The sequence below is a fragment of the Punica granatum genome, chromosome 2 (assembly GCF_007655135.1).
Source record: "Punica granatum isolate Tunisia-2019 chromosome 2, ASM765513v2, whole genome shotgun sequence".
NCBI lineage: Eukaryota > Viridiplantae > Streptophyta > Magnoliopsida > Myrtales > Lythraceae > Punica > Punica granatum.
This window is the reverse complement of record NC_045128.1, coordinates 16,075,425-16,102,940: the sequence shown is the minus strand read 5'-3', so window position 1 is coordinate 16,102,940 and position 27,516 is coordinate 16,075,425. Positions and strand designations below refer to the sequence as shown.

The window sequence follows — 27,516 nt, the reverse complement described above, 5'->3', positions numbered from 1 at the left end:
ATTTCTTCATTATTTATTTTTCTTTCCCATTTAGTTTTCTTCGTTTGGAACAGAACCGGGGGGAGACTGGGAAAGCAGAATTAGGGGGGAGAAGCTTCGGAGAGCGCCAAAAGCCCACTCTCCACATCCGTGCAAGGCCGTTGCTCCGATTTCCGTTCTCGTTTGCGCCTCTCCTTCCCGTTTCTTTATGCACTGTCCCCCTCCTCTCTTGCTCGATCATTTTCTCTGGTTGCTGCTCACCAGCTGAACGGAGGTGAGAAATCGGCCGAGCTTGGAGAGGCAGAGCAACCCGAAAAGCAGCAGAATTCCTTTGTCTTGTTTCTATCTTTGATCAGCTGCCGAAGTGCCTTCTTGCTTCCTCGGTTATTTCAGTTAATGGGTTCAAATTTGGCCTAAAGAATGTTCGAAATTGAGGATTTAACTTGCTGTGACAGAATTGATTTTGAGGTTCTGTGGTGATAATTTGTTTCAGGTATTATTTCCAAATGCATTTGGCTGTGCAATTGGAAATATGAATGAGGCTGTTGTGAGTGTGGACTTATAAGTTTGTCATTGATGAGAAGTGAAATGCTATGATTATGTTTATGCTTGTAAGATCTTTTGTGATTTTTATGTTGTTGATCATTGATGTAATTAGTGATATTCTATTTGTTGAGAGGCGCTCCGTGTTTTATTTACCGATGGGATGACAGGTTTATTCGAGTCATTTTGCCGTGAATCGAGTTGTCTCTATGGATAATTGATTGTGTATTTTAGTTTCTTTAGGTCGACTTGCTTGTTTTCTATCTAAAGTTATCCTTTTGTCATAGAATGATAAGAAATATTTCTGTTAGCCTCGAGATGTTCCCATTGACTTCTTGACCTAGCAGCCTCTGTTTGAGGAATGTTGGAGTAGCGTGTTTATTTTGGTGAAAGCTGCTAAACTGTTTAAGCTAACTCTATTTTTACATTTTTCAGGAGAAAATGGGTGACAGAAAGGAGAATGCTACAATGATTTCTCGAATCAAGGTGTGTGTCTTACTTGGCTGTGAATTTACTAGACCGGGGCTCAAATGATCTTGATGTAGTGGAGATGAAATTTGAGACATATTGGAGATTTTATTGGGATGTAGACGGGCTGGAGATTCTGATTTGTGTATGTAACTCTTTGATGTTTAAACAATTTTATCTTATATATTTACAGAATGGTGAACAGGACATTTTCTGATTTAAAAAGTTGAATCTTTCCCAAAAGCAGGAATTTATTTTCGAGAAAATTTCAAATGGTTGATATTAAGTTTTACAGAAATTTTAAGGGCATGAATTGTAGATGTCAATTTATTTTTGAAGCTACTTTACACTAAGTATACATGGTTATAAAGAAGAAATTTTCTGTAATAAAGAGTAGAGTTCTTCCAAATGAAGGATGTTATATTCTTTCCTATTTTCAGTACTGGGATGATTTGAGTAATTTATAATCGGTTTTTATTTTGTGATAATGATATCACAGGATACAGCTGGCCATGCTTTGGGTTCGGGTTGTGACAGGGAGGTAGCTCGAATCCTGGTGGAATTCCTCGAAGTTGCCATCACTTCCATTGTCTTCCTCAAGGGCGTCTATCCCTCCGGTCCCCATTATTTCCCGAATGCTTCTGACATTAAACACTTTCTTGAATCATGACGAATAATTAGTTATGAAGGTTGGCATGCTCTTGGTATTCCAGGTGCCTTTGAGAGAAGGAGATATAAGAACTTGGTGGTTCACAGGGCCCGCCATCCTCAGCTCTCCCACTATATACATTCTGCTGTTTCAGGGCTTCTGCCTTACATCGAGAAGGTGTTTTCTTTGTCTTCATTTCTTTGTTAGCTTCTGCTTACACTTGATCAACAGTTTAATCACTATACTTGAGCCCTTTGTGTATGCGCGCGCGCGCAAGTGTTTTGGTCGGCTGCTGGAAGTTCTTGTTTGTGCATCAGATGCCCCCTTTCATAAGCTCTAAACATTGAGTTTGTAGGAAACGGTTAATTATCTGATGGGTTACTTGATGTACATTTGCAGATGTTTAGGAAATTAAAATTATCTGGCAATGGATTTTTGTCTTGTCAGCCTCTGCAGGAGGGAGGGAACTATTCTATTTTCCTATGATGCACCTCATGTGTTTCAATAGCAAATGTTATATGCTCAATCATGAGGACGTATTGGAAATCCTACCCTAGCGAATTGCATTGATAAACCTGTTCTTTGGTTAGATGAACTTGTGAGAGCATACATGCTCCTCAGTAATTAGGTTGGAGCTGTTCGATCATTTGGAAAATTTTAACGCAAGATTCAATGCTGTCAATGTGGTAATATATAATGAAGCCCAGGATTGTTTTCATGTCGCATATTGGGATTAGTTCAGTATATTGGCTTCAGAGTGCCGATGATGAAAACAAAGCATGCTGCTTCAGTTGTTAAAGAGCCATGGCAGTTCTCTTTTCTGAGTTAGATTAGTGAAACTGAAAACTTTGCAGCACTGTTGTATGTGGTAAAGATGTTTGGGAACGAGTATTCAAGTAATGGCCCGAACTTTCTCTTTTGCGACACTGGTAATTCATGATCTTATAGTCACAGTGTCCCTTTCAGTGCAGGGACTTGTGGAGAGAGTAGCTGTTATTTTCTCTGACGAAAACAATGTCCCTGTAGAGAGATTCATCTTCAAGCTCGCAGTTAATCCCTCCTACGGCTCAAAGGTGGACGATGCTGACCTGGAATTTGCTCTTCGGTCGTTCTTAATCAAGTTGCCAGCATCGGGATCACTAACAGAGGTTGTTTCCCGAGGTACACAATGGCAGACTCCAAATACAGGATATACTAGCTTGTCCTTTGCTGTTGTAGCCTTCTTTGCAGGATGCGGCATAATCAACGAGACTGTTGTCCCTCCCACCAATCTTGTCTGTCGTTCCTTTCAACAGAATTTACAGTAGTACTTAAGATTTGTGGATTATCATGGGTTTTATTGGTTACTGACTTGTATTATCGTGGGACAGACTGCAGGTGGGAGATAACTGCATATTTCCGTGGCCTTCCAGAGACCGGTTCAAGTAAAGACGTTGCATCATTGTGGATCCCAACAGACACAAAGCAGTGGCAGCAACCTCCCCTCATAACTCCGATCAAGTCCATGAGTAGTGAGCCCTTGTCCTTGCAGTTATACCTGGAACATCCGAGTTTGTCTGAGCCCACGAATCCGTAACTCAGACCGAGTTTGAGCTTAGGTTTTTCGTGAATTGGGAACATTGCCCACAACAGTACTTTTTATGTATAATTTTTATTACCCGTGACTAGAGGGTGCGGTGCTGATTTTGAGATGTATGAGTGTGTACACTAATTTTCCGACTAAATCTATTAGATGATTAGTAGAATTTAGAATATATTTCTACAAAAAGTGTCAATTATAATATATGTAAAAGATGAGGAGGGCTTATGAGACGTGGCTCTTTAAATCCTTAGCTTGTGGTTAATCGTCTTTTAGATTATTTGGATAATTTAATTCTTAATTGAAAGAATTGTATATATGACTTTTTAATTCCTATTAAATGAATTGTTTTATATTTTTTTAATTATATTCAACGAATTTCGGATATATATCTATCTTATTTGTATATATTGATCATGAACCTTCTTGAAAAATTAAAAATCTTATTAATTACAATAATTTATTGAGATATGAAATATTTTTTCCAAATTCAACATACTAAATAAGGGGCACAGAATGTGGTTGTGCCATGTAAGACTAATCGTAAAACTCACAGCTCAACATTAGTGGACTTTTTATTTTCATTTAAATGAATTATTACAATATTTTATTGCCCTATATTCAACAAATTTTTATATTTGTACATAATATTTGTTTGTATTTATATATAATTATGAGTTTTATCAAAAAATCAAAAGTTTTTATATAATTTATAGAAATTCCTTGAATACGAGATATCTTTTAAGTTCAATACATTAAATATCCATAAATAGATGACATATTTCATTTCGCATGTATGATCTTTCTACTCATTTTTTCCTTATTCCTTTTCTCGGCATGAATCATGGGTATCCGAAAACCCAATTGGGTTCCGACTAATCCAGTCGAGCTGGATCAGCACACTAAGGACAAAACTCTCCCAGCATGAATTTTTTCCCTACTCCTTTAAGTCATAGACGATTTCTTTCTATTCGTATTACAATTCACATTTTTATAAGAGTACAATAAGTATTTATTTTTATCACAATTCACTGTTTTATCCCACTTATTATCTTGACACATGCATATTTTTATTTATATTTATTAATAGCATGTGTTGAAATATTATCGCGCATTGCATGGGTATCAGTAAGTGTAAATAATAAAGTCAACATTTATTAGGTGATAAGAACGTGAGTTTTTTTTTCTCCTTTCCATTTTTTTTTGCTTTTTAAACTTTTCCTTAAACATGAGAAAGTAAAAAAAGCTTGTGATTATAATAATAAAGTCAATTTTAGAAAATACTGTGACAATTACAATATGAGGAACTGTCCAAATAAAATATAAGATATATTGCAGACTAGCTAATTTCTCTCTCTCTCTCTTTCTCTCTCTTTTGGAAAGTTAAAGACTGTCATTCGACACATTCCAAGTTTATTAATAATGGAGTTTGTGGAGGTGGATATATTTGTTCCTGGGGTTGCATCTGCGCTGGGATTTGAATTTGTAAATCTTACTTTTTGTGCATCGGGCTTCGGCCCTATATTCCAATCTATATCGGGTATATCTATCCTAACATTGTGCCCGTGCATGTATTTTTTTTTAATTGCACGGGTGATATTATCATCTATAAATATGGTATTTATGGTACTCTTATATTCACATTTTAGTACATTAATTTACAGTGAATCGTTTGTCGCAATTAATTGTGCAAAGTTTAATATTAAGAGCTTACTCCTAAGAGGTGCAGATGGCCATGAGTTGCTTTAATTGATTATAAAAATTAATTGTAAGAGACAACACAATATTTTAAAATATTAACAAAATATTACGAAATATTAACAATAACCAAAGTAATGATAAAATAAAATTAAAAGAAAAAAAGAAAATTTCTCTCAAGATCGGAAATAATACCCATAAAAAGCAGTGATTATGATATCAATTAATTAATCAAGACGGAAAGAAAGAATATTTACGAAAATAAAAAGTCTCATTCATTTTTCTTATCTCGGTACGAAATAGTTCTTTTATATTTTTAATTTATGCCCAACAAAACAACATGCGTAAATGAAAAAATTTCTTTTTTTATTCATTACAAATTGAATAAAGTATATAATATACTAAACTAAAATATTAAATATAAAGTAAAACGGTAGGTACAACACTATTTTTTCACTTCACGTGTGGACTATATATTCTCTTTTTTATCTCACTAATTTACAAATGAAGTTTTTTTGTAATATTCAAAATAAAAAAATATATTTATCAATTTTTATAGAATAGGACAGAGAAAAAAATAAATATTATGGTAAATTTCCTAAAACTCATCTCAAATCTATCATGTACTATTATTAGTTTTTCATTTTTTAGGAGAAAAGTGATGAAGAGGATCGAGCATAAAAAGAAAATGTAATAGATTGATTATTTCATTTTTTTATTAATTAAACAATATATTTAAAATTTTAAATTGCCTAATAAAACAAAATTAGGAATACGAACATAATTGCTTTCTTTTCTTATTTTATTCGTTAAAGATAAAAATTAAATGAAATATATAATATAATATAATAAAATATTATAATAATGAAGAAGTAAAAAACAAAATTGTGAGAGCATGAAATGTTTTCGTATGCTCTCTCACGTTGCTTGAAATCGAACAACTTTGTATAAGCATTTAAGATATCTATATCTATATATCTATATAGGGAAAATTGTACCATTGGCACATAAAATTTCACGATGTCTCATGATTGGTATAAAAAGTTTTTTTTTCTTACCAGCAGTATAAAAAGTTTGAAAAATGTAACAATCAAGTACATTCCATTAATCTTCGTGTCAATTTCTACCAACATGGCAATTGTCGTGGAGCAAGGCTACTGACGTGGACAAATTCAACCCGGATGACAAGTGGCAGGAAAAATCATGACGTGGCAGTGACACTATTTAATTGATGTAACAATCTGATACAAAAAGTTTTTGTATTGTAACTTGTTAATACAAAATGTTTTAGTAATGTAACTTGTTAGTACAAAAAGTTTTAGCAGCGTAACATGATAGTACAAAAACTGTCATGGCAGTGTAACATATTAGCATATCGTAGTTGAAGTTTCATTTTGTGACTAATAGGTAGTATCAATGGTATTATCATCCTTATGAACATATGTATGATCCCTTTTTTGAAGATTGTGGTAGGATTTTGTAAATGATGTGATTATATGTTCAACCTTGTGTGCTCCTCTTAAAGACTTCTACAAGGATATGTCAATCCTTTTAAGTTGGTTAACTATCTGTCAAACTCTTCCTCTTCAATTCTAGTTATAGTCCATATGAAACAAATGGGCAAAGTTTTACTTTACCACAATATTTTCACTCAAACTCTGTGTAAAAGCCTGCAAAAATAATACAAAAACTTCAACTGCGATGTGCTAATATGTTACATTGCCTTGATAATTTTTATACTATCATGTTACACTGCTAAATCTTTTTGTACTAATAAGTTACATCATTAAAATATTTTGTACTAACAAATTATAATGCAAAAAAAAATTTGTATCAAATTGTCACATCAATTAAACAATACCACTGCCATGTCATGATTTTTCCCGCTACTCACCATCTGGGTTGAATTTGTCCACATCAGCAGCCTTGCGCCACGTTAGCTGCAACAATGGCAGAAATTGACAACATTAATGCAAAATTGACGGAATATACTTGACTGTTACAATTTTCAAACCTTTTGTACCAATAGTGAGGAAAAAAAACGTTTTGTACCAATCGTTAGACATTGCAAAACTTTTTGTGCTGATGATGCAATTTTCCCTATCTATACATCTATATCTATCTATCTATCTATCTACATCTATATATCTATATCTATATTCTATATATCTACATGAAACTTGAGCTATTTCGTGCAATGTTAAGGAGAGTACGATTCAAATATGTATTCTTGCTACTGTGATTCATTTCTGTTTATTTTTTTATTATATTTTTAATAAATTTATTTTACTAATAATATATTCTATTCGACTTTCGATGAATAAACCAATGAAAATAATAAGTGCGTTCACACTGTTATTTCATTTTATGAGGCAAGGAAGTAAATAATAATATTATAAAATAATATATGAATATATACGTTTACTTTACAATGAAATAAATAATATAATATGTTGTTTATTTTTCTATGAGTTTTCATGAAGTTCATCCTATAATTGATTAGTAGCATAGTTGATCAAGCTGGTGATTTTCTCACGTACTACGGATCTCATTCTACCCCTCTAGGGCATGTGCTAGGATCTATTATGACATAGTGTTTTAGGGTTTTGGGGTTAAAGGCATTATGGGTAATATGGATTCTATATTACCCATAATTTCAATTTTTTTCTATATATTTTACTGGATAAAATAATAAATTTTGATTGAATTTGTCACATTTACTTAGTTGAAAATTAAGTAATATATAAATTTCAGATAATTTTCCAGAAATTACAAAATGTGTTGTTTTTTGCTACTTACTAAAGATATATTAACTTTGATATTATTCAAAGAGAATGATTACTAACTTCATTAATTGAGCTATTTCGTGCGATATTGGGGAGAGTATGATTCGAATTTTGCATTCGTGCGACCATTTCCGTTTATTTATTAATATATTTTAATAAAATTATTTTAATTATAATATATATTCTATTCGACTTTCGATGAATAAACAAATGAAAGAAATAAATGCGTTCACATTAGATTACAATTCATTTTCGTTTATATTTTAGTATATTTTAATAAATTTATATTACTTATAATATATTCTATTCAAATTTCGATGAATAAAGAAAGGAAGAAATATGTGTTCAAATTGCTATTTTGTTTTATTATGTAAATTAAAAATTTTCATTTTGCAATATATAATTAATAATTTCCCCTAAATTTTTATATAAAAATATATACATTACTTAACGAGGAAGTAAATAATAAAGTATGAAATAATATAATAACATATGTGTTTACTTAATTGTGGGGTGAATAATATTAATATATCGTTCATTGTTCTTAAAAAGTTACCTATAAAATAGTAAATTTGAATTAATTTCGTCGCATTTAATTAATTTATAGTTAAGTAATGTATCGCTTTTAAATTACAAAGTGAAATAAAATATACAATATTTAAAATAAATTTATTTACAAAATGGACTATCTTCTATGAATTGGCACTTTAAAACATATCCGAGTTGAATATGTATTTTTCTTAACAAAATACACCTATCAATATGCATGAAGGCTACTATCATGCAATTGTATATTGATATGTGTGCAATCCAATATTTTTTAACATGTATATTTTATACCATTTTACACCTCTATATATGAGCCTCACAACCACATATTCTTCATTTTTTCGTGTTTTGTTGTCGAGAGAGTTTCTTTTTTATCCATTCTTATTACTATTTTTTTCTAACAACATGATTTTCTCTTACAGGTCATGAACAACAGTATTCCTTATACAAAGAGATTTATGGAGAGAATCTCTACGAGTTTGGAACAAGCTATGATCGTATACGGAAAGAAAGTCATGCAGTTCAAAGAACTATTACGGTATGCCAAATTTAGATGAGTAAAATAATTATTTCTTGTTTTTTCAAATATAAGATGCAATCATTATTTCAATGAATATATATCAATTATATGAATTCCATATAAACTTTGATGATCTGTCACTACTTAAATAATAAATAAAGAATATCATTCATATTTATATTTTACGATCTATAATTAGTGGCATTGATGACCCTGCATAGCACAGGCCATCTCCATAGTGTATATATGTATATATACTTATATGTGTATATTCTAATCTTAATGAAACATATATGAATACTGAAACGGAAATTTCTAGTGTCTATAATATACTATCACGAGCATATCATAATTAAGAAAAAAGTAATAGTATATGACACATATATTTGTATAATTGTTGGTAAAGAAAAGCTTTGAATAGCCGCAATTGCTCCCATATTGGAATGAATATAGCATGCACAAAGATATGATTTCTGCTCACATATTGAGACCAGAAGGCGGGAGGGGAACTTTTCCCCACTACCCGGTTTTTTACCTTAATTTCAAGTTCTTTTTTTCTTTTCTACTTTTACATTTTTTTAAAAAAATTTGCCTTCTTTTCTATGCTTTTAAACCCAATTCGGACAGGATAGTAGGTAATCCAATTAAACCGTCGGCATAAATAATCTAATTATTCTGGCCTAGACCAGTTCTTTTCAAGAAAAATATTTTTACCCCAATTGTCATCTAGAAAATTAAAATTGACCTTGTATAAAAATGCGAAATACACAAATTATGATATATATGCATTGTTTTTCTTTTAACTTTTCGTTACGAGTGGGAAGTCATTTCTCTCTTGAGTGCATTATTATTATTTTTATAATATCCATGTTTTATAAAACTCTTCAATTGCCAAATTTGGAGTATTATACTTTCATGTGAATCACAGGGTTTACCAAACAATTGATATTTCACGATGAGATGATTGAATCACTTTGACCTGTCAATCATAGTGGTACTAGTTATTTTGAAAAAAAAATTTCCTCCAACTTTTATCTAGATTGTCCCTATTATGCAAGAGATTTCCCACATTATTTTTACGATTACTATATATATACAAATAATGTCACCTATGGAAACAAATCCCCAACGTTTCCATGTAAAACTTTCACATTTTTTCGTCCCCATCATATAGAAGCTTCTCATTTTTTTCCTAAATAATATAGGATGACATTAAGCATTTTACTTTATTCTCTTTATCTATTATCGTTTTCTAAAAAAATATGTGTATCCCGTACATTCACAAATATCAATTATATGTTCATTTCAATCCGTATTATTCATTTTCAATGATAGATTTTCCTCTTGTATATTGCATCTTTTTGAGAATTATATTTATACACTAATCTTTTTGTGTTATAAGTAATATTTTTTCACTGTTTATCCATATAAAAAGATCCAATCATGAAAATTGATTATATTATTATTTTATTTTTCACAAATTCATAAAATGAGAACATTTTCATTTTATTAAAATACATCATATATTCAATTACTTAAAGTTATCCATAAAACTTCAAATCATTTTATGTAGTTTTTAGACCTAGGGCGAAGAGCTGGCATAATGTCCTGTAAACAAATATTTAGGAGCCCAAAGGAAAATTTGTTATTTTAAAAAGAGGAAATTAGTAAATGTAAAATATATTATGGCAGATCTATCTATTCAAAAAGGGCAATGTTTCCTATTTAGATAGAGATTATTATTTATACTTGTATACATAATTTTTTTTGATTATAGAAGAAGCTCGTGAGTCTAGCACAATGGAATAAAAATCATAATAGTTAATAAATGGTACGGATAGTCCCATAAGTATTGAACCTAGAACCTCTTGAATACCAGACAACAGTGTACACCATTGTGCTACATTATCTTTTGATTGTATATATAATTTTAAAGAAATTTAGTTATTCATGTACGATAACTGTAAAAAATTTCACTGGATTTATAAACAATTGTACTCATATCCAACCCAAAAACTCCAGCTGATAGATTATGGTACTTATAAACTTGTGATCTTCTATTTCAATTTTTCATGTGGGATTCAACTCTCAGTATTCGCCCTCATGTGGCAACGCGTGACTATGACACTTCATCTACATGTGTCATGTGGACTTTAATACCATCTCAATAATTTACTACAAGCCCGGTTTGGACTTCCATGCTTGGGACTTTTTACTCACAAGTGACATCTGAGGCGCACTTTATCTCGAAACTGGACTGAACTTGGTGTAATGCGGAGCCCACACGTAAACTACTGAGCCAAATTTCAATCAAAAAACTCGAACTAATAAATAGTGATATCAAATCTCTTGTAAACTCGTGATTTTCTATTTCATTTTTCCATGTTAGGTTCAACTCTCAACAATAACACACATATATATATATATATATATATATACGACACACACACATATATATTTCAATTTTCCATGTTGGGTTCAACTATCAACAATAACACACATATATATAGAATGACACAAGAGATTATCGTGATCACAATAACTTAATTACTTAGAGAGAATGAGAAAACATAAGGTCCAAGAAATATCTTAAATCTCTAAATTAGTGAATTTATTTGAACTTCATTGAAATCTAGAGGTTTAATTTATTATTTATCTAATAGGTTTCTTTCATAAATAAATATTGATTCTTCTATACACATTTCGCACGTGCTGAATTACTCTCCTTTTTTTGTGATAGGTTTTTTTTGTGATCGGTGTCTTGATTTCTCTCTTCGATGCTCAAGTTAGTGTGAGTCCTATGTGTGAGGGAAAAAGTGCAAGATGTCAATTAGCCTTAAATATAAATACATAACAAGTACTTATAGAGAGTTTAGGGATAAATTACATTGATATATTTAATTGTCGGACTAATAAGCAATTGGATCAACACAGCTAACGGGATTAGCGTAATGGACCTAGGCCTGCGTCGCACCTCACCGTATTGGGCCTTACTATGCTTTGCTGGGCTCTGTCCAATGTCACCGGGCTTCATGTGCCTGATCGAGTCAAGGCCCAAATCCAGTCCCCAATAGTTTTTACTCGACTTTTGAAACCTTTGAGAATTTGCTTACTAAAAAAACGCAAATAAAGGAGATAATAGAGGGAATTTTGCGTAAGTATAGCACTGGACTTTTAATATTCATTTTTCGATATATAAGTTATAAATAAATATCTTCCTTATTCAGTATGTATGTATGTGCATTACATATTTTTTTTTTGTTTATAAATGAGGCACAAAATTTCGTAGAACGAAATAGGAATACTTCATAACTAATAATGGGACATTGATAGTCTCACCAGATATTGAACCTGCGACTCCTAGGTCAACATGCGAGGGCATATGCGAATACACTACATCTTCTTGATATATATGTTTATATATATATATATATATATTATGAAACATACATCTATCTGTCTCCCTATGTATATAAACTTGACTACAATGCAAAAACAAATGGGGTCTGGGTCAACAGACAAGCGCGTCCGCCAATACACTACATCCTCTCTTGATATATATATATATATATACACATACATTTATGTGATTTTTTTTATGAAACATACATCTATCTATCTCCCTATGTATGTAAACTTGACTACAATCCAATAAATAATGGGATAATTGTAAATATATATATATATAAGTAATTTATATTAGCAAAATATTTATTAAAAATACATACATATATAAATAATAATATAATACATGAATTTTATATTTATTTTTTCAAATAATAAATAAGGCACACATATATAAACCTCAACACGATTTAACTGTAGATAAAATATATATTAATAATATTATAAGCGTTCCCCTGAGCATTGAACTTAGATGCAAAGTGCCCTTTGACTTTTAAAATTTTTCACTGTGCCACCCAACCTATCGAAAAAGAAGCAAAGTCCACCCTGATTACTTTTTCCGATTACTTTTCAGCATAAATTTATTTATTTTAAATTTATTGATATTCAACATTTACCAATAGTCTCAAAAATAAAAAGAAAAGAGGAACATAAGAGAAGAACGTCGTTTAGAGGCAACAAACAAACCCAACAATTCATACGCATTATTCTTTAAACAGAACAAATGAGTATTATCATACAAATTGCAAGCAGACAACAATTTGGGCAAACAATTCATTACAACATGGCTCCTTATGCTTTTAGATCCATTCATTACCTCAACAATCCCATCACAGTACATGCTCATGCGACAATTAGTTCAAATAAGCAAAATCGATTCCCCTTTATAAGATGTGAGAGAGAGATGGAGGCAATGAACAAATCCGATAACCAATTTTGGGACATAATTGATACAGCAAAAGACAACAGACTATTGGATTATATGGAAATTACAGGTTTAATCTTGAAGCTCGAGGAATTGTTATGAACTGTAAGCTCTCAGATTTGCATGAAAGTTCGGCAAAACCGTGGAGCAACTTCACCGAAGAAATTGATTGAGGGTGTTTGGTTTCAAGGATTTGGGGAGAGATTCTTCCCTCTCCCTAAATGACGATCTTATGTTCTTGTTTTTTTCATTTTTTATTTTTGAAATTATTTCATAATTGTTAAATTTAATAAATTAATAAAATATAAATTTTTCTTAGAAAAAGTGATCGGAAAGTATTCTCGGTGCACTTTGGTTAAGGGGCACTCTACCACTAGGCTCAAAGCTCGGGAGGAGGGGGGGAAGAGGGCAAACTACATTTTACTTTATAATATATTGGCTGGGAGCCGGGGCTATTTCCACATCCTATTTTTTATAATCCACTCCAATTGTTATCCATTGTACCAAAATGTCCTCATAGCACATTAATTGCTCTAATTTAATATGGATAGACTCCTTAAATCACTATCTAATGCATTAAACTTACCCATCTGAAACTTGTTTTCTCATTTACTCTAAAAATTCCATATTCTTCTATAGCGAGTGAGAAAAAAAATGCTATGTCTAAGTACAAAATATATTTTCTCTAGTATCCTATTACTTGGTTAAAAATATTAATAACACAGTTATATGTACAAAATAAAATATTTACTTAAAAGTAGAAAAAATAAATGTTTAGAATACGTGTTCCCCTTATGACATGGTGTGCTCGCTCCAAGGAAGAAAACTGATGACCACGTACTCAATGTTATATTTTTCGTCTTGTAAACATAAATTCATAAATATCATTTAAATTGATATCTCACAAGTTAAAAAGATTATGATCTAACAAAATAAAAATTGAAAAGCATAACTATATGAGTATAACTATATAAATCTATTGTTTGGAAAAGCACAAACTCATTACTTATATACTTTTTCCTGAAAAAATGAACATTAATGAAAATAAATCTCAATCAATATAAATACCAATAAGTTTAAATATATATTCTTATTAATTGATATTATGTTTTTATATTCATTATATTATAATAAAAACTTTAAAATCAATTTTTTATTTAAACTTTGAGCCATGTCAGATATACTTGTGACACGTCATAATGCCATATTAGTAAATCGCGACGGTATTAAATGATACATAACGGAGTGCACTTGATTGTTACAAATTCGAACGTTTTGTATCAAATCTTAATTAAATAATATTTTTTATTTCAAAGTATTACATTTTATAAACTTTTTATATCTTTGATGTAATTAACCATATTCTTTAACCACCGACTTTCTGTTTTCTCTTCCACTCCCTCTTTTTCTCTCCTCTGTCCTCCCTCTCCACTCTCTAGTTTCCAATGACTGTCTCCTCTCGAACTTTCTTCTCTCTCTACACCTATAAACCTATCCAATATACCAACTTTTTCTTTTAATTTTGCTAAATACATAGAATTCACCGTACATGGTTCAATATTGAAATAATACATTAATATATTAATATGATACTAGATAATAAACAAAGTATAATTCATAGAATAATACACTTGGCTCAATATATAAATTTTTAAATTGACATTATCTTCATTCTGCGTGTAGCTCCGATCACATTCTTATAATATTTTACATTTGGTAATGATAACAGATTTAACATGTAAATTTTGTTATTAACTCTTTTTATTATATTTTTATATGGGTATATACGGTACACTATATTTCATTATTTTTACTGAATTCGCATACTCAGTAATTGGTGAGTTATTTAGCAAATTTAGTATATTTCCTAGAGATGTATGGAAGAATCAATTTATAAAAATAAGTTCCAAGCAAATTATTTTAAGGATCTGGCTTGTAACTCCACCTATGAAAGTATAATGAGACAATTACCGACATAATAAAGAAAAAAACTTAATTTTGAGGAAAGATATTTAGTACAAATCTAGAAACTTAAAACTTTATTTCAAAAAATATTATTTGAGGAATGACATTACTATTTGTGTAATATATGATATCCAATACATTATATGAATGACATCTATTTTCATATTTACATTCTTCTTTTAATGTGTATTTTGAGTATAAAAGTTACTGAAAAAAGATCAGAGAAAACCTGATATTGTTCGGACAAAAAAGTAGTTACTGGCTTGTTTGGTTTTAGAATAGTATTTTAGAATAACAATTCTAACTTTAACTCTACCCACTATAAAACAAAATAACTCATACAAAATCAAAGAGTGGGCCCCATTTATACCACTTTTTTCCATAACAAAACAACATAACTCATACAAAGTCAAAGGTGGGCCCCATTTATTCCACTCAAAATCAAAATCAAAATCTGATTTTAAAATCCTACTATGAAACCAAACGCAACCTACATATATCTAGCAGTTGATTTGACGGGGCTGGGATTTCTCCAAATTAAGGGAAATATTATCATCTTTACATATATAGAGTGTTGCTAGGGCATGGAGATTCCTTAAAAGAGGGTTTTATCGAGGCTTGAAAAAACTTTCTTATTATTTACCAAGATAATTTCTTATTCAACAATAGTCTTGCTAGCAAGTATTTAATATTTTCAAAATAATAAGTTTTTTTTATTATTTAATAAATTTCTTATTATTTCGACATCGACAATTACCCGATAATCTACGACGTGGCACGGTCCGATTGATTTCCGTAAACACTCTTTTTTAAAAGAGATTTTTTGGAATTTTACCTCGCTACGTGATGTAAAAAAGTATCAATTAAATTGTAATAAATTAAATAATAAATTTTAATCACTCGATTAATTGCAGTAAATTTCTTTTAATCAAAGTAATTTCGTTGGTGGTTGCTCACCACATTATTATAAGTAAGGAATCATCAATTAAAATTTTATAATTTTAAGGAGCCTCGGGAAGTTTATCTCATATATATACATATATATATATATATATATGTATACGATACGATACCTCTGGACACACCCATACATGCATTCTGAACTAGAGGGTTTTTCCTCTGAAAGCATATATCGGCGCACTCCGTCTCGCCGGCGCCGCTCTCTCTCCCCTCGCCGCATCTCCTCTCTCTATCTCTCTCTCTTTCTGGTAAGACAGACGCGATATTCTTTCCTCCGAACTCGAGCTTTCCTCTGGTCTCTTTTGTGAGTCAATTGCTTGGTGGATTTATTCTTCAGTCCACTTTATGCGATTCACTCACTCTTTCATGAATGGATCGTCATCTTAATTCGTTCATTTTCAGTTTGATTGGTCGGTCGTGCTTGCTTGAGCTCGAGCGACCCATCACTCAAACTTGCTCACTCTTTATGCTTCGATCGAAATTGGCTGAAGTTTTTGTTGGGTTTGATTAGGAAGGAAGAAAGATCTGTTCTTGGGTTTTTATCTTGAAGAAAAGATTTTCTTTTGGTCCCTATTTTATTCTATTTTGGATGGATTGAATGACTGACTGAGGGAGTGTGGATAGAGAAGAGTTACATAATTTTCTGTTGTAATTTTTCTTTTTGTTAAATGAATTGAATGATTGTGGATCGAAGGAATGCGCTTTTGAGGTTGTCATGGATGTTACGATTTTGCGCCTTCTTTTCTCTGTCTGACCATAATAATATCTCTGCTCTAATTGTTGCTGAATCACTTGCTTTTGAACTTCTGTGAGAAGAAATCCCCTTTCGGCTGGTGGGTGGATCAGCAATGGCTAAGAAGAGAAAGCAGTCCACTGCAGAAACCACGGAACCTGTCAAGAAACAGCAGGTACAGGAAGCTGCAGTGAACCAAAACCCCAAGCAAGAGAAATACTTATACGAACAAGTAGAGGAGGAAGAGGTGGAAGAAGTGGAAGAGGAAGTGGAAGAGGAGGAGGAGGAGGAGGAAGAGGAGGAGGAGGAGGAGGAGGAGGAGGAGGATGGTGATGACGAGCAAGAAGAAGAAGAAGAAGAAGAAGAAGAAGAAGAAGATGGCAATGAAGACGAAGAACCTGTTCAGAAGCTCCTTGAACCTTTCAGCAAGGACCAGCTGGTTACCCTCCTCCTTGAAGCTGCTAACAGACATCAAGATGTTGCCAAACGCATTAGGAAGATGGCCGATGAGGATCCCGTGCACCGCAAGGTCTTCGTGCATGGGCTGGGCTGGGATACCAACACTGAAACCCTAATCAACGCATTTAAGCAATATGGCGAGATTGAAGATTGCAAGGCTGTCTGTGACAAGATTTCCGGGAAATCGAAAGGTTATGGCTTTATTCTTTTCAAGGCCCGCCGTGGTGCCCGAAATGCCCTCAATGAGCCCCAGAAGAAGATCGGAAATCGCATGACTGCTTGCCAGCTAGCATCTATTGGGCCAGTTCCCACCAATCAACAGGCTGCAGCTCCTGCACAGCCTGTGTCGGAGTACACCCAAAGGAAGATTTATGTCAGCAATGTTGGAGCCGAATTGGACCCAAAGAAACTGGCTGAGTTCTTCTCCAAGTACGGTGAGGTTGAGGAAGGGCCTCTGGGGCTTGACAAGGTGACTGGGAAGCCAAAAGGTTTCTGCTTGTTTGTCTACAAGAATGTGGAGAGTGCAAAGAAAGCTCTGGAGGAGCCCCACAAGAACTTTGAGGGGCATATCTTGCATTGTCAGAAGGCCATCGATGGGCCAAAACCTGGGAAGTCTCACCACAATCAGCAACAGCAGAATGGACAGACTTCTCAGTTTCGGAGGGCTGATAGTTTAGGTTACGGTGCTGGGCCAGTGGGCCAATTTGGTGCACCACCAATTGGGATTGGTCAGGGGGCCACAGCAGCAGCACCAGCTCTGAACCCAGCACTAGGACAGGCAATTACAGCTCTGCTGGCAACTCAGGGGGCGGGGTTGGGCATTGGTAATTTGCTAGGGACCCTTGGAACAGCCACAACGGTGAACCCAGCCGTGCCAGGTGCGGGACATGGACTGCAGGCAGCATATGGGAGCCAGGTTAGCCCAGGAGTGGTTGGGGCCTACGGAACTCAAGCTGCGTATCCAACGCAACAGCAGATTGGGCAAGCTGCTCCACCGAGAGGGCAGCATTCTGGACAGTATCCAGGCACGGGGCCATATATGGGTCACTAGACCCTATAAGGTACCGCACTTACCATCTATGAAAATCTTTTTTTTCTTTTTTGGTTAAAATTCCTGCCCTCATCCATTTGTTTTGCATGGTATTAGTTTGTTACATGTGGGTGACTAGTTATTAGTAAAACAAGTGCCTATTTCTAGGATTAGTTTCCCGACCTTAAAAGGCGTTTATTCAGAAAATGTGTTTTTTTAAAAATGAATTTTATTCAATTTTGGAGGAAGGGTAGTGTTTTGGGGGAAAGAAGACCCTCAAATTTAGCATGGCTTGGTTCATGCCCTTTTTCAAGCCCATTACATGGTGTCTGCAGAATGAGTTGTTGGAATTGTAAAAGTATACCAATGAAAAAGTCAAATATTAGTAAAACAAGTGCCTATTTCTAGGATTAGTTTCCCGACCTTAAAAGGCGTTTATTCAGAAAATGTGTTTTTTTAAAAATGAATTTTATTCAATTTTGGAGGAAGGGTAGTGTTTTGGGGGAAAGAAGACCCTCAAATTTAGCATGGCTTGGTTCATGCCCTTTTTCAAGCCCATTACATGGTGTCTGCAGAATGAGTTGTTGGAATTGTAAAAGTATACCAATGAAAAAGTCAAATATAGTTTAAGTCTTGCGTGCAACTAGCTTGGTCAAGTACTTTGGTCCGGGAGGTTCAAAGTTGGAAAAATGGACTCTTCACTGATTATCATTCAAATCATGCTTCTCTCAAGAGTCATCTTGTCATTTCAAATTTCCAAGTAGGAAATCAGGTGGCATCTCCAAATATACTGCATTATCGAACATATATTGTTAATTGTTATTTTCTAATGCATTTTGTAGCATATTAGTTGAATGATAGGCCTGAAGGATTACTCGCAAGCCATGCTGAAATTCAGGACGCCGGCTATGGTTTGGGTTAATCTGATTCTGATTTTCCCATAATTGTTCCTATTGAGATAGTTCTAAGTAATGATCTTACTAAGACGTTGAAACTGCTGGGTCATTGAAAAGGCAAATCCTTTTATTTTTTGCTGCAACATTCGTTTGAAGTGATTCAGCTTTGAAGGCATTTTAACAACACAAAAGTTTTTCTTTTTATGTTTTACTTATTCACTTTGCAGATCTGATGGATCAGTTTAGTACTGCATCGGTGGTTGTTCTGAAGTTTGAAGAGCTCATGCAAAAGCAGTATTTGTGATTGGTACAAAGGCTAGAATCTTTAAATCATCAAAAGGAGCTAATGTTTTTGCTACTTGCTTTTGCCCTAGTACTACATTCGGTTGGCTACTTCTAAAATATTTGCAGTTTTCAAGTGTTTGCTTTTAAATTCTGAACATTATGAGAGTATTCTCATTACAAAATCATCTGTAGTTTGCACTATCTATCAGCTGAACAAAGACGGTCTTCGAAATCCGATTTTCTACTGCTACTGAGAATCCCTCTGTAAGCTCCTAAACAGAACAGCTTCTCTGTGGAGGGGTGGTGGACTCTTTTTGTTCGTTTTATTTCTGTTGAAAGTAGCCAAAAAGGATAAGGAGTAGTATTTTCCGACATTTCTTTCTTAAAACTGGCCCGTTGTACATTACCTTTTGAGAAAGTATCCTGTGTATTTTGTTTTTAATTTTTGTGGTTGGTTTAGTTACATAACCCCAAACACATTTCTGACATTGGAAGGGCTTTTGACTAATCCAGTCACACAGGGGTGAAGGTTAAGCTTTCTTTAACCTGAACCAAAGAAAACGTGCAGGTGGGACAAAAGTGTGCCTCTTGTTTTTGGGGGCATTTTCTGTCTGTTGAGTTGTAGGGTTGTCATTTGAGGTGAATAGATCAGAACCCCGTAACTGAGGACTGGACTATTGTACGGCAATCATGAACATGATGAGTTGCTTGCTGCGCCGCCTTTAGAAGATAAGCAGCAGCAGGTTGGAGTTGGACAAGATTCAGGTGGTTCTTGCAATTGTCTGTATGTGTATGCTAGGACCATAACATATGGGGACCATATCTGAGGGAGGAGCACAGACAGAATCATCCAGGATAGGGCAACTTACCTGCACATTGTAATTTTGGTTCCGATTTACATGCTAGTTTGTTTCAGTTCATTGTACGAACTGTCGGGGTTACAGGCTTTGGAGTGAAAATGATCAGCAGTTGTCTGAGACTTGGGCTTGATGGTTACTTGCACTTTGCAGCTAGCTCCCTTCAGCCGGCACAATGGAGACGGTAATAAATCAATCAATCAATCATCAATTTAGGTCACTAATAGCAAGTCCTCCTCGAGGGAGTTTATTATTTTTTGTCGGTGCGAAGTACATTGATATTTACTGCTACTGTTGACAGTTCAATCGACTTGATGGTGCGACTATATGACTATTTGGAAACCTTTAGACGAGCCATTATATTGCTGATTGAACGTGCAATCCAGTAAAAATTGAACGGGCACTGGACGGAGCTCCCGTTGAAAGTGCAAATGCCAGTGATTTAACGAGCTGAGTTATGAAATCCCTGGGGGCAAGTGCATCATTTTTTTGAAGGGTGTAGTGCATGCACATTTTTTTTGTAAAGGGTGTTGTGCAGGGTTGTATACCTCAACGCAACGCACGGTAACTGAGATGTTCTAGATCCGTAGGTTTGCATCCTAATCGAAATTGCAAATGCATCATGTCGAATGTAACCATAGCAGATATATTAAGTTGTGCGGTGACATAGATTATATCAACTAAATATGTCAGGTGGGTAATACCAGATGGATCGGCACCCACCGTACCAACTTAAGGGCGCATTATCATCTAACGATATCGTTGAGGGTCACCGTGACCGGTCTTGGTCTTCCTTGGTCTTGGGCTAATTTTTTGCCTCTCGTTGTCGATGGGCCTTTCTCTTAGGTCCTGTTTTATACACCGGCCAGTCCACTACTACTTAAGCCCGAGCTTTGATGGGCCTGGGCTTAGACTGGGCGCACATCACGTGTCAGTTTATTATGGGATCCGTTGTTCTGGAGAAGCACTCAAGGCCCATTTGACCACTCGTCAAAGTGAGCTGCATTGCACCTGTTTGTTGGACCACTGCTATTGCAAGTGATGTGCCGTTAGTGATCTTTTATGCTCAGGTCAGGAAATTGGTCCGGGGAGCAACACGTAATGGATATGCTTGAACAAGACGTTCTTGATTGGCTATGAAGAATTCGCCGTGATATATTTGATCCATGCATAATCTCATGAAAAATTGATACAAATTTTTTGCTGCTACTTAGTATCGGTAATTATCTTCCTCACTCACTCCGTATGTGTGTTTATCCGTTACATGCAGTAGTTGAATGGGCATTCTCCTTATTAATCGTATTTGTCTAAAATAAATGGGCTCCGAGACGCCATAAATATGATACAACACGATCTATATCTATCTTTATATATTATATAACATAGACTAATATGTTATATAAAAAAAATTAAATAATGATACATATTATTGTAATTAATAATAACAAATATGAAAATGAAGAAACTACTAATTCAAATCACTTAATTATGAAAACTATAAAAATCATGAATATTTATAGTCATATAAATAAAAAATAAATAATAACATATATTACTATATAGCATATATGTAAATGAAGAAAACATTCAAAGCGGCTAAGAAGAACTCAAATCACATATTTTGGTTTTAATAGCAAATAAATATTTATAATTTTAGAAAAATTAAGCATACTCATAATTATATAAATTCAAACTTAACGACTAAATTTTTAAAATTATATCTAAAATCATAAGAGTTTTATTAAGTAATCTCCCACGAAAATAATTGAATCATCGAGCGAAAATTATTCAAATTCACAAAGCTTAATATATGAGATTTGAGTAAAAATAACACAATGAATAGTGAAGTTACATGCATATGTATAAGTACATCTATATATATATATATATATATATATATATTGACTTCCTCCTAATAAATAGATAGAAGGATAAAATTAAATAAGTAAAATCTATTCTAATAGAATATATATATGTCTTATGGTCAATATATCTTTATGAAAAGATACATATTACATATATATGTGAAAAAATATAAATTATGATCAATAACTTTATCATTTTAATTATTACAATATGAAAATCATTAATTTCCACCTCTTGATAGTAGTAAATTGGTTATGAATGATAAACTCCACTAATTGTTTGTATTAAATGGCCTCACAATATTATTGTATATCAATGCCAGTTCAATCTAAAATTTACCACCAATACCATCAATTGATAAAAGAAATAACAAATTTTGTCACAATTAAGAGAAATTATTTTAATTGCATGGACATCTCTATAAAAACCGATTTTGGAGCTCATATGCATGCGGTGAGGTATTTTACCGATATCAATACAAACTCTTGGTTCGGGTATTCCTATCTATTTGAGCATAATATTTACAAGGTAAGTAATTTCTCCCAATTAATTTATAATTCTAATTTAATTTCTTTTTTTTTTAAGCATGGTTCTATTGGCATTTGCATCAGAGCCTAGAAAAAAATGGAGTACATTAACAAGTTGATCATGAATTAAGATTCCAAGTAATAAAGTGAATCTGTGTTACTTTTCGCAAGAGCCACGTCATAAGAATATGACACGTCCATAGCCACGATAGCACAAAGTTAACGGCGTCCCAAATTAACGGTTTGAAATTGATTTTTATAATCTGAAACAAATTTGTTACTTGATTGTCTTATTTTATAAAATTTATATCAAAATGTTATATTTATAATAAATTTTGTACCACCATGTAATTTACTCGCTGAATTATGTTCATCTTATCTTCTTTCTTGGGCAGCCTACAAGACATTAGTGGGCCAATCTGTCTGACACGAAATGGGCCGACAACGAGCGAAGAGGAAGGATGCGGGGACTAACACTTGCCCCTACAATTTGATCTAATTACATCCTCTGCCCCTCAGCAAGGTTTTCGGTCTTGTCTTTCGGTCCGAAATGTTGACAGCCCGTTTGACATGCCGACTCTCTGCTCCGAAGGGTAGGGCTTAATTAAGTGGAGAGGCTCAGCTCACCATTGGAGCCGACGCTGAAGCGCAAGCCTGACATCTCGCCGCTGATCATTTCTCCGATTCCGCTCTCTCTCTCTCTCTCGGCTTTAGAACTGAACTCGGCGATCTCCGGCGGGGCTAGTTCGTCGATCCGGTCGCGTACCATCCGCTCCATTGCCGGCATAGGTGGCCCTCCCTTTTGGGAAGCTCGCCATTCTCGTCGGGGCAGGTACGTGCAACATCGCTCACCGCTCACTCAGCTTTCATTTGAGTTCTTCCAGGATTATAGTCAGTCTATCGAAGGGAAACCGTGATTGGAGTTGTTGTTGCTGTTTAGTGAAAGTGAGCGGAGTGAGAAGTTAGGGAAGGAGGAATGGGTGAGAAGGAGGAGGAGGTGGAGAAGAAGGGGAAGCACAAGGGGAAGCACGACAAGCCCAAGCCATGGGACGAAGACCCCAACATCGATCACTGGAAGATTGAGAAGTTCGATCCTTCCTGGAACGAAGGCGGCATGCTCGAAGTTAGCTCTTTCTCCACTCTCTTCCCTAAATATCTAGGTAAGCTAATATACTCATTTGATTGTTCTTATTTGCTGCTAATGCATCGTAGCCCGTTCACTCTGTAATCTGCCTGGTTCTGCTCGTATAATATCACTGAGGTGCTCTCATGCTGGTTGGCTGGCTCGTCCGGAAGCTACCGAATCTGTTGTGATGGATTCTGATTTGGTCTCGTGATCTAACGTACTACTTTGTCGTGCAAAAGATTTAGAAAACATCTCCCCTTGATTCGATATCAGAAGGAAAAAAATAGAAGCTACTACTAGTTGCGCCTCGCAACAGTGGAGTTTGTTTTTTCGGATGATTGGAACAGTGGAGTCTCATTAGATACTGAGAATTGCCTGGGTTAATTTATCTATCTCATCTTTTTCAATGATTAGAATCAGAATTAGATACTGAATGCATTTTGTTTCTGATGTCATGTTGCATGGGGTAAAATAAGTCGGCGCTTTTATTTCTTATAATGCATAATTACAATCGTCAATTCGAAGTTGGCTATAATGTAAACTGTATTATCTGCCGATTTAGTTTCTTATTTTCTGTCATCCCAGCTTGTGTCTTCATATCTCTAACTCTGCACTGCCTTGCCCAGAAAAAAAATTGCCAGAGGTATGGCCATCCGTGAAATCTGCACTGAAAGAGTACGGCATTGTTGGAGAGCTGAACCTTGTAAGTCAAATGCTTGCAGTATATATTCAATCAGGCTACTGATGCAAATCAAATTGCCCTTATTCATTTTATGGTGGCAATGTGAACTCTTTGGATGGTTTCTCTTCCCTGAAAAAACTCTAGTTAATTCATGGCATTTCATACTAATCAGGCATTGTGTTTCCTTTCCTTCCCAATTCGAATCAGAATGAAGGCACCATGACAGTTTCAACGACCAGGAAGACGAAGGACCCTTATATCATAATTAAAGCTAGGGATCTTATTAGACTCCTTTCTAGAAGTGTTCCTGCTCCTCATGTATGTACTCTTCCTTAACTCTTTTGTCAATTTTAATCTTTTAAAATGAAAAGTAGAAGCATTTCATGGAATGCTATTTTCATTTGTGATGCTTCAGCCTTCTTCTTTTCTTCTCATCGACAATACATGCTATGTGAGATGCCGATTTTTTATGATATTAGTTCGATCTTATTCTTGGTTACCACCTTTATTATCTCCGTGGACTACAGGCAATAAAAATATTGGATGATGAAGTGCAGTGCGACATCATAAAAATTGCTAGCTTAGTGAGAAACAAGGTGCTTACTTTTATCTCAATTTTAGTGCTGTTTATCTTTCTATATATGTTCCGACGTATACAGAGCCCTAATTCGGTCTCTTTCACTGCAAGCTTCATAGCAGCAACCTTGACCTAATCACTGTGCCCTTATGCAGGAGAAATTTGTCAAAAGGCGGCAACAAATTATTGGTCCAAATAACTCTACTCTAAAGGTATATCCTGTTATTAGTATTCCTGTGGAGCTTTTCGTCATTAACAGGCTGATGTGAATGTATATGCTTTTATAGTCTTACATTCCAGTCTAACACAATGTCTGTCTTATGCAGGCGCTTGAAATCTTAACTGGGTGCTATATAGTGGTACTGGTAAATCACTTCTTACCTTGTCTCAGTTTGTTCATCCCACTTCTTTGTATACGATGTTGGTGTTATTTATTCTTGCCACGGTTCTATGGGGATATGAATGATTTGTTTTGCTTGTTTGTCGTGCAGGGAAGTACGGTCGCTGCGATGGGGTCTTTTAAGGGACTAAAGCAAATTAGAAGAATCGTAGAAGACTGCATGCAGAATAAAATGCATCCTATATATCACATCAAGGTAATCTAGGATGGTTTCAGGCTCATGCTTTAATGTTTCAACTGCATTCGATGAGTCTCAGATTAGCATTTTCCTTTGATCTTCAGGTGCTCATGATAAAGAAGGAACTGGAGAAAGATCCAGCCCTTGCTAATGAGAACTGGGATAGGTTTCTTCCAAAATTTAAAAAGTATGCTTTGCTGTATATATATTTGTCTATTATCATCAGGCTGTCATCAGGTTCTATGTTGACCCTAGTTATTGGATTAACAACTTCAGGAAGACTGCCAAACGCAAGAAGGTCAAAAGTAAAGAGAAGAAAACATACACACCCTTTCCTCCTCCTCCGCAACCTAGCAAGGTAAGCCGGCTTTCATTAGTTAACTATTGCAACTTCAGTATCTTGCTTTAGGAGTGGAGATTCATCAGTGCACCTTATAATGCTCACGTGGAGTCTTTTATCTGTTGGAGACTCACTGGTGATTTCGTTTAAAAATAATGTTTTTCAGATTGATTTGCAACTGGAGAGCGGTGAATACTTCCTGACCAACAAAAAGAAGCTTGAAAAGAAATGGCTGGAGAAGCAGGAGAAGCAGGCCGAGAAAACTGCAGAAAACAAAAGGAAAAGAGAGGCTGCCTTTCTTCCTCCAGAGGTTTTGTGTTCAAACTCTTTTAGGGTTCCTTTGAACATCTCATCTCATGTTCTTGCTCTGTCAGCTTGGAGGGGTTACTAACTATTGGTCATGGTTTTGCTGGTCCAGGAGCCCACACAGAAAATACCTGAAGAAGCCGGCATTGACAACAGTGAGGTTGCTGCATTGGCCAAGTCCCTGAAGGTATGCTCTTGATGTGGCAGAGAATATGTATTCAAACACTTTGATATCTTCTGATATTTCGTCTAATCAGTTTGTTCAAATGCATTTAATCGAATTTTGAAATGGAAACTATACTATAAGGTCTAATTTACATACTCAGGAACATTAGCCGGGATCCGATTGTTTTGATATATAATAATATATTAATTGCTAAATGTGTACTTGTAATCACTGTAACATATGTCTAATGCATCATATGAACTTGAATTGGTTATTTCACAGAGAAAGGCCAAGGAGTTTGGTCAGCAGAAGTTCAGCGAAGATATCAACCCGGAGGCATATATCGCAACATCTGGAGAACCACCATTCAGGAAGAAAAAGTCGAAGCGCTCCAAAGCAGACGAATGATGATTGTGTGATTTGTAACAGCACATTACAGTGAGGGGAAATTTTGATCTGGCTGTGTTGGTAACTACTGAGAGTGCACGAGCTAATCTGACATTTGCTTGCTTCCCTCATCGTCACATGCACTATTATTAAGATTTTGATGAATCTCGAGATGGATCATCTCTTACGGACAGAACGGTGTATGAACTGCACGTCGATGGCCATATGCATCGTACTGGTAGAGATTATATCACATGATCGACTTGAGAGCTGAAGTAATTTATCGAGATCAGTTTTTTTTGAAAAGGCATGTCCTCATTCTACCTTTCCTGATCCATAAGAACTGTTAGGTGGCGTTTGTGGATTGTCGGAAATCAAATTACCGGGAATCCACATTACCTCGGGATGGATTGTCGGCATTTAAATAACCGATAATCTATATTGCTACGTTGGTGTCCAATTGACATTACTGGTTGTCTTATTTTATAATATTTGATTTTATAATGAATTTTTAAACAGAGTTAATAGGCAATTTGGTCATTGAGATTGAGGTGCTACCTCAATTGGGTGCCCGGCTTTTTTTCTTTTTAACATCAATTTAGTCCCTTAAATTTGAAAGTTACATCAATTGGATTCTTGACATCTCAATGAGGTTTCTCAGTTTGCATAAACATA

The 27,516-nt window shown here is 34.4% G+C and overlaps 3 protein-coding genes across 6 annotated transcripts; all 3 read left to right on the top strand.

Moving 5' to 3' along the window:
• Positions 1 to 28: 28 nt before the first annotated feature.
• Positions 29 to 3,407, top strand: LOC116193507 (DNA polymerase zeta processivity subunit). 3 transcript variants are annotated; one of them, XM_031522236.1, is made up of 6 exons: positions 29 to 371; positions 958 to 1,008; positions 1,490 to 1,607; positions 1,704 to 1,816; positions 2,611 to 2,800; positions 3,010 to 3,407. In XM_031522236.1, the coding sequence occupies exons 2-6, from the start codon at positions 964 to 966 to the stop codon at positions 3,213 to 3,215; spliced, it is 672 nt and encodes a 223-aa protein (XP_031378096.1). In that variant the 5' UTR covers positions 29 to 371; positions 958 to 963; the 3' UTR covers positions 3,216 to 3,407. The 3 variants fall into 3 exon arrangements, with proteins under 3 accessions (XP_031378096.1, XP_031378095.1, XP_031378094.1); XM_031522235.1 differs by having other exon boundaries at positions 29 to 472; XM_031522234.1 differs by having other exon boundaries at positions 31 to 253.
• A 12,710-nt stretch (positions 3,408 to 16,117) lies between these two features.
• LOC116195558 (UBP1-associated protein 2A-like) lies at positions 16,118 to 20,406 on the top strand. Its single transcript, XM_031524813.1, has 3 exons — positions 16,118 to 16,274; positions 16,843 to 18,279; positions 19,372 to 20,406. The coding sequence occupies exon 2, from the start codon at positions 16,875 to 16,877 to the stop codon at positions 18,267 to 18,269; it is 1,395 nt and encodes a 464-aa protein (XP_031380673.1). The 5' UTR covers positions 16,118 to 16,274; positions 16,843 to 16,874; the 3' UTR covers positions 18,270 to 18,279; positions 19,372 to 20,406.
• A 2,868-nt stretch (positions 20,407 to 23,274) lies between these two features.
• On the top strand, positions 23,275 to 27,147 carry LOC116197979 (KRR1 small subunit processome component homolog). 2 transcript variants are annotated; one of them, XM_031528270.1, is made up of 13 exons: positions 23,275 to 23,511; positions 23,620 to 23,839; positions 24,432 to 24,508; positions 24,695 to 24,805; positions 25,015 to 25,083; positions 25,220 to 25,276; positions 25,391 to 25,423; positions 25,556 to 25,660; positions 25,747 to 25,829; positions 25,919 to 26,000; positions 26,149 to 26,292; positions 26,401 to 26,475; positions 26,737 to 27,147. In XM_031528270.1, the coding sequence occupies exons 2-13, from the start codon at positions 23,656 to 23,658 to the stop codon at positions 26,860 to 26,862; spliced, it is 1,146 nt and encodes a 381-aa protein (XP_031384130.1). In that variant the 5' UTR covers positions 23,275 to 23,511; positions 23,620 to 23,655; the 3' UTR covers positions 26,863 to 27,147. The 2 variants fall into 2 exon arrangements, with proteins under 2 accessions (XP_031384130.1, XP_031384129.1); XM_031528269.1 differs by having other exon boundaries at positions 23,277 to 23,511; positions 25,391 to 25,429.
• Positions 27,148 to 27,516: the final 369 nt, after the last annotated feature.

Excerpts from the sequence above, each read along its gene's own strand:
- LOC116193507 (XM_031522236.1), top strand. The coding sequence starts at position 964 with ATGGGTGACAGAAAGGAGAATGCTACAATGATTTCTCGAATCAAG. Across the intron at positions 1,009-1,489 it reads CAATGATTTCTCGAATCAAG|GATACAGCTGGCCATGCTTT; the intron begins GTGTGTGTCTTA and ends ATGATATCACAG. Across the intron at positions 1,817-2,610 it reads TTCTGCCTTACATCGAGAAG|GGACTTGTGGAGAGAGTAGC; the intron begins GTGTTTTCTTTG and ends CTTTCAGTGCAG.
- LOC116195558 (XM_031524813.1), top strand. The coding sequence starts at position 16,875 with ATGGCTAAGAAGAGAAAGCAGTCCACTGCAGAAACCACGGAACCTGTC.
- LOC116197979 (XM_031528269.1), top strand. The coding sequence starts at position 23,656 with ATGGGTGAGAAGGAGGAGGAGGTGGAGAAGAAGGGGAAGCACAAGGGG. Across the intron at positions 25,277-25,390 it reads CAAATAACTCTACTCTAAAG|GCGCTTGAAATCTTAACTGG; the intron begins GTATATCCTGTT and ends TGTCTTATGCAG. Across the intron at positions 25,661-25,746 it reads ATCCTATATATCACATCAAG|GTGCTCATGATAAAGAAGGA; the intron begins GTAATCTAGGAT and ends TTTGATCTTCAG.